This window comes from Aspergillus pseudotamarii (assembly GCF_009193445.1).
Source record: "Aspergillus pseudotamarii strain CBS 117625 unplaced genomic scaffold BDV38scaffold_5, whole genome shotgun sequence".
NCBI lineage: Eukaryota > Fungi > Ascomycota > Eurotiomycetes > Eurotiales > Aspergillaceae > Aspergillus > Aspergillus pseudotamarii.
Genome location: NW_022475019.1, coordinates 884028 through 895517, shown reverse-complemented (window position 1 = coordinate 895517; position 11490 = coordinate 884028). Strand labels below are relative to the sequence as shown.

General features: G+C 47.2%; 5 protein-coding genes across 5 annotated transcripts; 3 read left to right on the top strand and 2 right to left on the bottom strand.

Moving 5' to 3' along the window:
• Nucleotides 1-78: 78 nt before the first annotated feature.
• BDV38DRAFT_278542 (uncharacterized protein) lies at nt 79-899 on the bottom strand (the record flags this gene model as incomplete). The annotated part of the gene is made up of 3 exons (XM_032058752.1): nt 79-381; nt 432-647; nt 705-899. 3 exons carry the CDS (start codon nt 897-899, stop codon nt 79-81), a joined length of 714 nt encoding a protein of 237 aa, XP_031918441.1.
• A 1271-nt stretch (nt 900-2170) lies between these two features.
• Nucleotides 2171-3461, top strand: BDV38DRAFT_295156 (uncharacterized protein; the record flags this gene model as incomplete). Its single annotated transcript, XM_032062655.1, has 5 exons — nt 2171-2210; nt 2389-2764; nt 2822-2922; nt 2980-3140; nt 3294-3461. The coding sequence occupies 5 exons, from the start codon at nt 2171-2173 to the stop codon at nt 3459-3461; spliced, it is 846 nt and encodes a 281-aa protein (XP_031918440.1).
• Nucleotides 3462-4448: 987 nt separating this feature from the next.
• On the top strand, nt 4449-5531 carry BDV38DRAFT_278540 (uncharacterized protein; the record flags this gene model as incomplete). Its single annotated transcript, XM_032058751.1, has 1 exon — nt 4449-5531. One exon carries the CDS (start codon nt 4449-4451, stop codon nt 5529-5531), a length of 1083 nt encoding a protein of 360 aa, XP_031918439.1.
• A 3004-nt stretch (nt 5532-8535) lies between these two features.
• BDV38DRAFT_153635 (uncharacterized protein) lies at nt 8536-10424 on the top strand. The gene is made up of 3 exons (XM_032051673.1): nt 8536-8697; nt 8797-10018; nt 10084-10424. Exons 1-3 carry the CDS (start codon nt 8676-8678, stop codon nt 10238-10240), a joined length of 1401 nt encoding a protein of 466 aa, XP_031918438.1. The 5' UTR covers nt 8536-8675; the 3' UTR covers nt 10241-10424.
• Nucleotides 10240-11066, bottom strand: BDV38DRAFT_153638 (uncharacterized protein). The gene is made up of 2 exons (XM_032051674.1): nt 10636-11066; nt 10240-10577 (listed from the first exon to the last, which is right to left on the bottom strand). Exons 1-2 carry the CDS (start codon nt 10854-10856, stop codon nt 10457-10459), a joined length of 342 nt encoding a protein of 113 aa, XP_031918437.1. The 5' UTR covers nt 10857-11066; the 3' UTR covers nt 10240-10456.
• Between the last annotated feature and the right edge of the window lie 424 nt (nt 11067-11490).

Sequence of the window (11490 nt, the reverse complement as noted above, 5' to 3'; positions counted from 1 at the left end):
CTAAATAGTACAATCAATGAGCGACCTAATGGTATGTATGTGTGTCTGGCCGACTCCTAATGAATAGCGACGCTGTCCTTAAACTTCCTCGCACTCAACCGGGAACAACCCCAGGATTCTGTCCCCCATTTCGCATATCTTAGCCTCGTCTAAACCAAGAAGGACAACATGATTGTTGATAGCATCTTCGATTGCCCGCCTAAATACCCGAAGTGCCACCATCCATAAAATATACCCAGGGTCCCCAGGCAAGAGACGCAGGAGCCTCGACGACTCATAACTGTCCCACTCTTTCTCATCTTCATATTCGTCGGGAACAGACAGCTGGTCGAGTAGTCGGCGGCGTTGCTCGACGAAAGCACGGTAAGTCGCCATAACCTCCTGGCGAAGGGTTAGAGTAAACGTGAAAGTAACGCGTAACCCAAACGTACATGATCGTCGGATATCAGTGCATGTGCACGCCGATGAAGCCTTTCCGTGGTGTTGAACGCGCTGTTTAAATTCTTCAGAGCACTGGCGACGCTTATACGAACTTTCTCTGGCCACTCGTTTTCATCCTCATCGTCCTCACACATGTCCCAAAAGCCAGCAGCCCATCGAAGAATGTGAGAATAATCCCATCCATTTCCTAACATACCTGGTGCTACCTGCTTAAGTCAATATGGCAGGCAGAATTAGATAACGATATTACGAAAACAACATACTGATTCGCATGCCGTGCTATCGCCCGAACACCGGTGACAAAGAATACCCCCTTTGCCGCTGAAGTGACAGTCAATTTCGAATGGACGATCAGTGGTCTGCGTGTACTTTCCGGCGCAGCGTCTTTGGCAATGCATGCACCAAAGAAAGAATGGCTTGACGCTACCGTCAATAAGGGGACGAACTCGTGGAGGCATCTCAGCGAATGCTTTGATGAGCGGGTGGATGAGAAGAAGATGTGATGTAGTAGGGTGAAGATAAAGTCCTAGGAGATATCGCAATGATGTGTAAGAAGTAAGAAAGCTTAGAGGGATAAATGGGTGCTGTTTACAGGAAGAGATCTTTTGTAATTGGGCGATTTAAGAAGAAGATATAATATCAAGAAGACGCTTCAATGAAAGTTCAGAGGTGAGGAAGCTTAGAGAGCCAACTGCGTGTTGTTAGCTAGTATAGACCTTGTGATAATTGCTGTCGGTGACAACTTGCACACAACAGTTGGTTGGGTTGTTTACTGGTCTAATGTGAATTACTTTGCCTCTCGATAATAGTTTTCACTGTAGACTCTCATATTGTTCTTAATCATCTTAGATACTGCTTATACTTTTGCTTTTGACATGTACACGCACAAGAGCTATCTAGCAAGAGGGAGAGTATTTCTTAAGGATGGTACATCTTACGCCTTCATTCCTGCGGATCTAGTTCCACACATCCATGATATCTCATTGATATCTGATTTACGAACTATCAGACTGCACAATAAAACCCCATCTTTGGTACTCCGATGAAGGTAAGCTCTACCGCACGAGCATACAATCACAACGGGTATAAGAAACCGTTGAAACAGTCATCCAACGAGGTTCTAACATGTAAGGGCCATCCAAGGAAACAAAACTCGGTTCTGGGAACTTCCACGCCAGGGGGGAGTCCACAAAGGTGGCAGTGTCTATGCTAATGTGGTATTGAAAGCGAAATAAATCAACATAGTAAAATCTGTACAGCGATATCTAAACGTAATTAGGATCATTGCAATTGTGACTATACCAATCATAACTTGTAGAAAGATGTTAGATGATACGACATACATGTCACGCTAAGCGCAAGAAAAGGTAGAGGTCCATGATACCTAGATAGGAAACTATAGCAAGTAATTCAGGCTGATGCAATCATCTGATAGCTTGAGCAAGTACCTTGCAGGATAGGATGGGTTTGAAGTATCATGTGTTTAACTTCCTGCTTGGTATGCAGTGGACCTATCGGGAACAGTTATTCCTCATTGGGTAATCTGGTTACCGCATCGGGCTAGAGCATTTGGCTCCATTAATGCCTATTTAGGCAATTTATAGTTTGGGCTGGGCAAGGCAAGACTTGATCTCGTTAGAAACGGCGAAGTATTGTCCTCATAAGAGATTGCAAATTACTGCTTTGAGCAATTTTCACTGCTGTTCAGGAAATGTCATGATCGCCGAACATGGGCATTTCAGGATGCTATCGAGGGTGTGCTGTTGTTTGTTAGTACACATTGCCGCTGCCTGACCTTTGGGCCTCTCCTAGTTTCCAGTTATAAATACCTGTCGATAGAACTGCACAGCGAGGACCCCAGAGAGCAAGCAAATTTCCTCGTTCACAAGTATCCAAATCTCTTTCAACAACAACCTTTCAAAAACCCACGAGACAAAATACCCTCAGCGGTTGCAGTCGCCCCCACGGCTACCACGCCAGTCCTCAAGAAACATGTAGTCGTGGGTCCGACCAACAAAAAGTACACACCGGCAACTAAGAAGCTCCCAGAATTACTCGTCCTATCAGCCCGGAATGTTGAGAAACGGGAATTTGACCCGGCTCGTCACCTAAACATCATCCCCCCGAAGAAGATTTTGACGATGGCAGATATTGGACTCGAGGGTATTGGTATCTCTGATACTGCAGTCTCAGAGCCATTCAGTTTGTGGACTGAAGATGCTGTCAAGCAGATGAGAGCAGAGATGTTCAGCGAGGCGATGCTCGAGAATTGCCAGATTTCTTCCAGTTTCGCATCAAACATGGTTAGAGGCTATAATGCAAAGTAAGTCATCGCCGGTTCTTGGCTGATGGTACGATACCTTGTTAACAGTATATGCAGATTCGCCCCATTTATCCACAAGGCCTATCGTAGCCCAGAGCTTCTTGAAGCTGTCTCAGCTATTGCCGGAATCGATTTTAGTTCCTGTATTCAATTACGAGGTTGGCCATTGCAACATCTCTTTCAACGAGAAAAAACCCACACAAGCCGAGCTTGAGAAGATGGTGAAGACGGAGATAGCGAGGCTTTCTCATGGCACAGGGACAGCTTCCCCTTTGTTTGCGTGACTATGCTGTCTGACTGTAGAGATATGGTCGGTGGGGAGACTGTTATCCGTACAGGTGATGGACGTACCATGAAAACGCGCGGGCCCGCGATGGTAAGTTACAACTATCCTGATGCCCTCATAGAGAGTTTGCTAACAATGCTAGGGAACGGCCGTGGTCATGCAGGGCCGTTATATCGAACACATGGCACTGAAATCGTTTGGAGGCGGAGAGCGCATTTCCATTATTACACCTTTCCGGCCAAGTCACCATTTGCGAGAGATGATACTGTTCTCACAACTGTTCGTGGTATCAGCCGCCAAGACCCGCTGTATCATGATTACGCCGAGTACAGAATGCGCAACCTAAAGGCCCGTGTCGACCGGCAACGGGAGCTGATACAGAAGGGTCGAAGTCAAGGGGGGGCGCTTTGATGTTGAGGGTGCCAGAGCTTGGCTCAGCGAGCAACAGGAGTACATAGAGTCCATGCTGGCCGAGATGTTTGACTATGAGAATTAGCGCTGTCCGGTCTTTGACACCATCGTTGAGGATAGTTAGAGTAATGAGTAGTCTAAACTGAGCCTGTTAGTTAGCCTTTATAGAATCTACATTGCTTGCTTCTCTTTAACATCTCCCCCTCCCTACTTTATCGAACCCGCTAGTTAAGTCATGTGCAAGAGAGCAAACCAGCCGCTTCTGAATCCTGAGTCAGGTGCGGAGAGAGGGAGCTATGTGGGGAAAAGACCCGCATCTATGCGGAGACAGGGTGTCCACCATGGTTATCGGTGTATAACAGGGAGAGAGCGCTGTCATGAGTAAATTTGCTGCCAGTCTGGGCGAACTAATGGAAATGATCATATTCTCTACTGCACGGGAAGTCTAGACTTTTGCGACCTGGTTCCTATAGGCCATAAAAAGGTTCTGTCAGAGGACCGTCGCTGCTATTTGGGGATTAGTGTTTGATCATGTAGGAAGATGTGTGAGATAAGCCCACTAGAATTGTCCTAAGTTAGGTCTTATCAAGGCACATGATCGATCCCTCCCTCGGCCTTGCTCAAGTCATCCTTAACCTTTTCCCGCCAGGTTGATTCCACGCCGCGCAACTGACAAAGGCGGCCCCATCGCTCTCAGCGCACAGGCATACCTATAAGAATGAAAACAACGCCAAGACAAAAACAGACGAGGAGTCGCAATGGTGCCTTACTCCGCTCTGTGATCATAAACTGAAACTACGGCTGACGGCGTAAGTTTAGGATGTATAACATGTAAAGCGAGGCGGGTAAAATGCGACGAGACAAGGCCGTCCTGTCAACAATGCTCTCTTCAAGGAACTACATGTGGCGGCTATCCGAACTTTCTCAAATGGAGAGCTGTGGAAAAGATTAACAATGAGCGCATAGCAGGTGATGGTACTGTATAGAATGCGTCCATTACCTATTTCCAAAGGCATCGCTAAAGCTCCAACAGGTACTCGGAAGATGAACGAGCGTCGGTCGGCCAAATCATCCTATCGTTCGCTCCGGGAAAAGAGCGATGCGCCTGTTAACTCTCCGATCACGCAAGCTAGCTTAGACGATTCCTGGCCCCCCTTGGCTAACATAATTTACCCACCCATAACTGCACTACTTGAGACGGCCGCAGCAGACAGCACAGCGGTTGAGACGGGGCACATAGCCGGTGACTCTCCTCTTGGACTCTCGGAACAAGAGCAGTCAATCGTGCATAGGATGTACAGTTCCTCTACCGGGACATCTACGGAGCCTCCCAACCTTGACTGTTTCTCATTTGCGGTTGCAGTGAATCCAGCTAACCACGAATTAACAGGGCTTCATGACTTGGGCTTGGAAACAACCGGAGACGCTTCAGCAAGCGACGATGACCTATGCAGGGCCATTCAAAGCCATGAAGAGATTATCAGGAGAGATGAGAGATTCCAAGGAGTTGATATTGAGGAGCCTCACTGGCAACATGACATTCGGTCGGGCGGGGGCTTCTATTCTGATATATTTGGACCCGATAGTTCCGACTACAATGAAATGAATACCCTCACTCAACAGCTACAGTTTCCTGGCGGTAGCCAGATAATGATCAGACGTTTCTTCGTGGGGTATACGTCGAGTATACTGTCTATCAGGGACGGCGATAGCGTGGACCTATGGCAAGCGCTTGTCTGGCCTATGGCGCGTGATTGTCCTGCGCTCCACCACGCTCTAGCCGCAATGACTTGTGCACACCTAAGCAAGAGCCAAGAGCAACTTAATCTACTCAGCATGAAACACTTCAATCTCAGCGTCCAAGCTCTCCTCATTAGCATGGACAACAACGGCAGTATGCCCTTGGAGGCTGAAATTGCCACCAGGTTCGCCCTTGCCTTCGCTGAGTCCTGGAACTGTCACACACCAGCAACGGGGGTCACTCATCTCAACGACGCCAGAGCACTCATTCAACAGGCTGTCCAGAAGCGTTTTGCTTCAGAACCAGTAAATAGTAACTGGAATGTCTGAAATTCCTTGTCAATACCTGGTTATACAGGTACGTCATTGCTCGCTTGACATGCACCGAACCTACAAATGCCACGGTACCCGAGCCTACAGTCACATACACTTCTATACTACCTCATATCGATGAAAAGGAGATTGACCCCCTCATGGGCTGTGGTACTGCACTCTTTCCATCAATTGGCCGCTTGGTGGAGCTTGTTCGTTGCGTCCGCGGCCGGCCAGAGAATCGCAATTCTCCTGCGATCATCTCCAAAGCCATTGAAATAAAGATGGCTATCGAAGGCTGGGTTTCACCTGTAGACTCGGAAAACCCGAGCTCAAATATTTCTGACTTGATACAGACCGCAGAGGCATACCGAGGCGCTGGCTTCTGCTCCTTCGGCAAGCAGTTCCAGAGCTTCCCGCCTCATGTTCGATGTCGAAGTTAGCACAGAAAACTCTCGTCTTTCTTGCCACGACACCGCCGTCGTCTCGGACAATAAATGCGCAAATATTTCCGTTGATGATAGCGGGTTGTGAGACATTCGACGACGACGATCGGGAGTGGGTTCGTCTGCGCTGGGAGCTCATGTCCCGACGCTTGATGACGACAGTACCAGATCGATGTAGAGATATGACAATTGAAGTGTGGCGAAGGAGGGATGAATTTGAAACACGCCATGGCCTACGTGATCTGATCAAAGCCCACCGACCTTTTCCCATAATAAGCCGTCGCGCAATGGATACCTCGACGCTGTACGATTCACTTCGTGTTTCCCAGAGCAATATCGAAAGCACTATGATTCACGAGGGACCGGGGGGACTCGTCTTGTGGAGAGACTCGGTCAGGTCCAAGGTCATCCGACTTTCCGGATTCGGCTGCACTCCAGAAAGGGACAGATCCTGTCACAAGGGCTGGGTTTATCAGCTACACTATTAAGGGTGAGCTGCACTGGCTAAGGGTTATGGAAGACTGGAACTGGGAAAGTAAGTATCATATGTTCCTGTGCATACATGCTCTTCTACACTGATAGTGTATTCCAGTTATACTCGCGTGAACTCAGATCGCCCATATCTCTTTTTTTGGCTTTCCACTTTTAGTAGAATCTGGAAACACCAATTATATACAAATTTCACTTTGATTTGAGCCTAACTTCACCTTTTGTAATTGAAACGGTCATATCAAGCCACTCAGCTCGACTTCATCCAACTTCATCCCTCTATACTCGCACAATATCTTCTTCCATCTTCGAAAAGCGATAAAACTTCATAACCGTCTCAAATCCATGGGCCCAGAAGGCTATCCCAAGCAGTTGAGTACATATAACTTTCAAGTCTATCTCCCCACGCGACTGAATGGATACATACGTACAGGTGTTATATATTCATATCAACTGTATGACCATTGTATGGTACATTCCGTGCTGTCCAGACATCAGTTTCGGTGGCCGACTGCCCGTTCCTATTGCTTACCACTGACCATATCATAGTCGGAACCTAATTATTGTCATACTTGAATTTCTGAGCACGTATCGTAATGATTGACGGTTTCCCCGAGCAAGAAGGGCAATAGAAATTCGAGACACTAGAGTTGCCGATGTGAAGGCCGCCTGCTTTACGGACGGGAGTTGGTAACCCTCGGTTCGGTACGCTAGCCGACCAAAAAATATCCGTGCCGTAGTTGAATAGTTGAACCCTTGGAGATTCTAACCGACCCGACCCGACAGACCTGAACCGCAGTCTATATCCGAGGAGGTCGACCGATTGACAATAAATGTCCTCGCCTTATACAGCTGTGGATACTTTGAGGCTCAAGCTAATTTAAACTCAGAGTGACAAGGTACTATTGGCTAGGGTACACTGTACATGTACAACCTGTGAAACAACTTCGGTTTGAATCCCACCCATACTCATGTGTTGGACATTTTATTATAAAAGGTTGAGAGACGCTCGCGTTTTCAATGCTTTTCGCTTCTGGCGCTGAACAATGGGCCGACAATAGTGGTGGCTATGCGGAACTCATTCGACTACCATTAGATATATTCACTATGCTCCTGACCCTTACAAATCAGTGAGAGCAGGAGTAGAAGTAATCCTCTATTTTATGCCATCCCAATACATATGGCCATAGCATGTAGAAGTAGGTCTTCCCGTACGCCCAAGCAGTACTTAAATGAGGTGTGAGCTCGGCGAGAAAGTCAAAGACACCTTCTACGATCTGTCACTTGAGGACAACTGACGTTAAGCTGTCAACTGAGAGCTGGTGCATTGGAAGATACTCTCCAGTATAGAAGTGAGTGGGCAAGGAAAGAGTGAGGTGATATAATTTCAAGAGTTTTCAGTTCGCCTAGCGATCTTCCCTTTACCTTTTCGTTGCTCTTCAACATCCTTCTCCTTGGATATCTATATTTATTAGTCACGTGCTTCTCCGACAACCCTATATTGAATCGAGCGACAACTAGAAAGACTTGATAACTCCTGCAAGCCTAGCGATATTGACCGTTCGACGGCTTAGTGTAGCATAAATTACGGACAGGAACGTCAGGACAGTAAGGTTCATCATAATAGAAGGGATTGGCTGCTGAAACTAGGATGTTAATTTTGATATCATGCGGGTTTCTCATATAGGCCTCCGCATATTATACACAGGTGTTTCTATGAACAACCAGAAGATAAATACCTCTCAGAACATAAGCTGGTTCTTTTTGGGGAAATCCCAGAACTATTTCCGGTGAGTCACTATGTTACTGTAGTTTACTTGGTTTAAACCCTGGAAATAGAGGACAAGATAGGACGGGCAGTAGCATGGACAAAAAATAAAATTACGTATTGCATCTACCGATTGACTCGGATTATATATTGGGCCGGGAAAGCTATCAAATATCTCTTGTATAGCTCTTTGTTTCTTTTCTCGCCCCAATGGCGATCATAACAAAAAAAGCAACTTATGTCAGCTGATGATTTGTCCCGCACTTTGGCCTTTCAAGGTCGCATTTCTTACGTTCACTCTTCTTCAGCTCTCTGTATGTATATCTCATTATTTCCTATTACACACGGAATCCGCAACCCTGGAACTCCTTTGGAAATTTCTCGCCAAGTGAAGCCCGGAGTCAGAACACTAGGTAAATCGTTTCTATCTGGCGACTTAACATCAAACCATCAGTCGTTATGGAGAGGGATGCAGCCAATGGTAGGTCGATGGACACCATTATCCTACCCTGCCTATTTACTTTCATTATTCTTTTTGTCTCAAAATGCTATTTAGAAAATTGCTAATGAGTGCGTCTAGAGGATATGTTAGACGTCGAAATCAATCCGGTGTTTTTCAGTGGGCCGCTTCTACCGGAGCTGTTGCGCCGAGTTATGGAGTACCTTAGTGATGATTACACCACTCTGCGATCGGCAGCCTTGGTGAACAAGTCCTGGGCTACGGAAGCCATCAGTGTCCTTTGGCAGAAGCCGCCGGTGGCAGCCTTGGCCTCGAGCCAAGATAACCACCGCCAATTCTACGCGCGCCAGGTCCGTGAACTAGACTTTGGGGGTCCAAATGACGGAGGACAGCATTCCCGTTTTCGTACCTTAGAGTTCCCAAGGCTTAGGCGTCTGACAATCGACTATTTTGGCCCAAAAGACGGAGAAAAGTTATGGCTTGGTCAATACATACAGCCGAGCTTGGAGGAATTCAGATTTTATGGGTCTGAGCCGGCTGAAGACTTACTTGGCCTACTGGAAACGCGTTGTCCACGGCTGCAGAGCATTCTGATCGATTATGCATTCGATGGGATAAACACAGAACGTTTGGTAAAGTTCTTTGACTGTTGCAGATCCCTGAGATCAATATGTCTTCCATCTTTCATGGACGACTTCGTCGACGACCAGATGCTCACCTACCTTGCCCGTCGTCATGGCCTTGAGGACCTAGAATTGGGGCAGACCATCACCTATGAGATGATTCAGAAGGCCTTTCAAGGGGCAGAGGCCCCTTTCAGGTCCATCCGACGTCTCACAGTTCAACTGGAGTCGAAAGCAGTTGAACCACTTACTGCAGCCATAAAATCTGCTACCAACCTTCTACTTACCGTCGAAGACAACGAGCTGAGCCCTTTGCCACTTGTCAGGCCACTGATAAATCTTACTGAACTGGAGATCGTCTTTTGCCGGGAGGCAATTTGGCCAGCTACAGACTTACTTGCGCTCAAAAGATTGAAGAATTTACGCAGACTGTGTATATCTTCATTAGAGGACCCCCCAGCATTCCCCACATTAACAGACCAAGAGTTCATACAGCTTTTTGGGAATCTGGGAGAGCTTCAACATTTGGTATTCCAAGCTCAGTGCAACTTGTCAACAGTAGCAATCACTTCACTGGGAACGCATTGTCGTCACCTTGAATCCTGTGAGATATTTGGCTCATATGACTTGCACGGCTGGTCAACCATCGAGCGACCGCTCTTTCCACAGTTACGACAGTTTGAACTTGGTGCAACAGTGACCGGAGAGCGAGAATCACAGTAAGCATATTCCCCTATGGCCTGTATAGAGTGATCCATCTTCTGACGGCTTCTACGAATTCAAGGCCATCTTCCTTGACCGTGGACGCCCAGATGCTCGCACGTCTAATCGTGGAGCATGCACCAAATTTGGAAGAATTATACCTTCAGGATCATGATGAATTTTCTAAAATGGTGGTGGCGGCTTTCAAAGCCCAAACTGGTAACGAATACAACTCATAGTACGTACAAGGCGCGGGTGTACGAGGCTTAGCCATGTGGACACTGTTTCAAATGGATTGTTTTACTAGGGACACAGATGGGGAGACTTGAGTTTGGTAGAGTTAAACATTGACCGTCTACCACCAACTAGAGCACAAATTCAAAGACACTCCACATAATGAATTCCTGGACATCCTCTTTCCGGTGCCATGCGAGACGTCCTTATGCTGAGGTTAATCAGCCCGAGCATTTGCCACTGAAGCAATAGCCACAATTTTCACCACCTCCCTTGTTCACGTCGATCCCTCCTGTCCCGTCTGAATTCTTGGCGCAGCATTTGCCCTTATTTTTACTCTTACTGTCGGGTTACATTAGCAAAGTACTTCAAATGCTTCATGGGATAAGGGCGATTGTACCAGTTATGAAACGAGTGTTGTTCTGCGAGCTTCTTTCCGCCACAGACGTCGGAATCTTTCCTTTCGCCGCTACAGCCCTTACGCTTCTCGAAGAAAGATTCGGCTTCAGCGTAAGCAGGCGTGACATTTTCGGCGGCGACGGCGTTGTTGCCCGTGGGGCTCGCGACACCCAGGGTGGTGATGGCAAGGAAGGTATAGAGGAATGTAGCAGAGATCTTCATATTGCTCCGGAACAGTTGAAGATACGATTGAGATGGGATTCAAACGGAATACCGATGTAGGTTTTGGATAAAGAAGAGATTGTGTTGGTTCTAAGCAAGAGTTGTCTCCTGTTTCCTCGAGTCCAATGCCCCCCTTTATATGTCAGTTTCTCGCGCCAGAGAGTCCCTATGAATAATACATTGTCATCAAGGATCACAAGTCACAATCACTCACTGCCTCAAAGCCAAGGAAAGAGAAACGCCTTCTGCATCTCAGACATGTTGTTGGCAAGTCATTATCCCCATTGGGTTCACGCCCCCATCTACATGATAGCAGAGAAAGTACCCAACCGTGCCGATCAGGGTCCGAAGGTTCCGTACTTGCTTATTGTGGGGTACTCCATCAGATCCAGCCTCACTGAGGATGCACTGTATTCCACAATGACCGGTTACGGAGAGGACGCGCGTAGCTCCGAAAAAAAGAAGCAATAACAGCAGTGAATGCGTGTAAGCAGCCCCTACGATACTGTACAAGGAAGTGATACTCGGCTGATTTATGGGTGCCTTGGGATCACTAGCGAATAATCTACCAACTGGTGGGACTCATGATTCTTCGGAGTGTACCTCGACGTATGCGGGGAAGTGTGTTGGAGCT

Bases quoted from the DNA above. Each gene is read 5' to 3' on its own strand.
- BDV38DRAFT_153635 (XM_032051673.1), top strand. From the start codon at position 8,676: ATGGAGAGGGATGCAGCCAATG. The intron at 8,698-8,796 runs GTAGGTCGATGG...GAGTGCGTCTAG, and splicing joins GGAGAGGGATGCAGCCAATG to AGGATATGTTAGACGTCGAA. The intron at 10,019-10,083 runs GTAAGCATATTC...TACGAATTCAAG, and splicing joins ACCGGAGAGCGAGAATCACA to GCCATCTTCCTTGACCGTGG.
- BDV38DRAFT_153638 (XM_032051674.1), bottom strand. From the start codon at position 10,856: ATGAAGATCTCTGCTACATTCCTCTATACCTTCCTTGCCATCACCACC. The intron at 10,578-10,635 runs GTACAATCGCCC...GTAACCCGACAG, and splicing joins CAACACTCGTTTCATAACTG to TAAGAGTAAAAATAAGGGCA.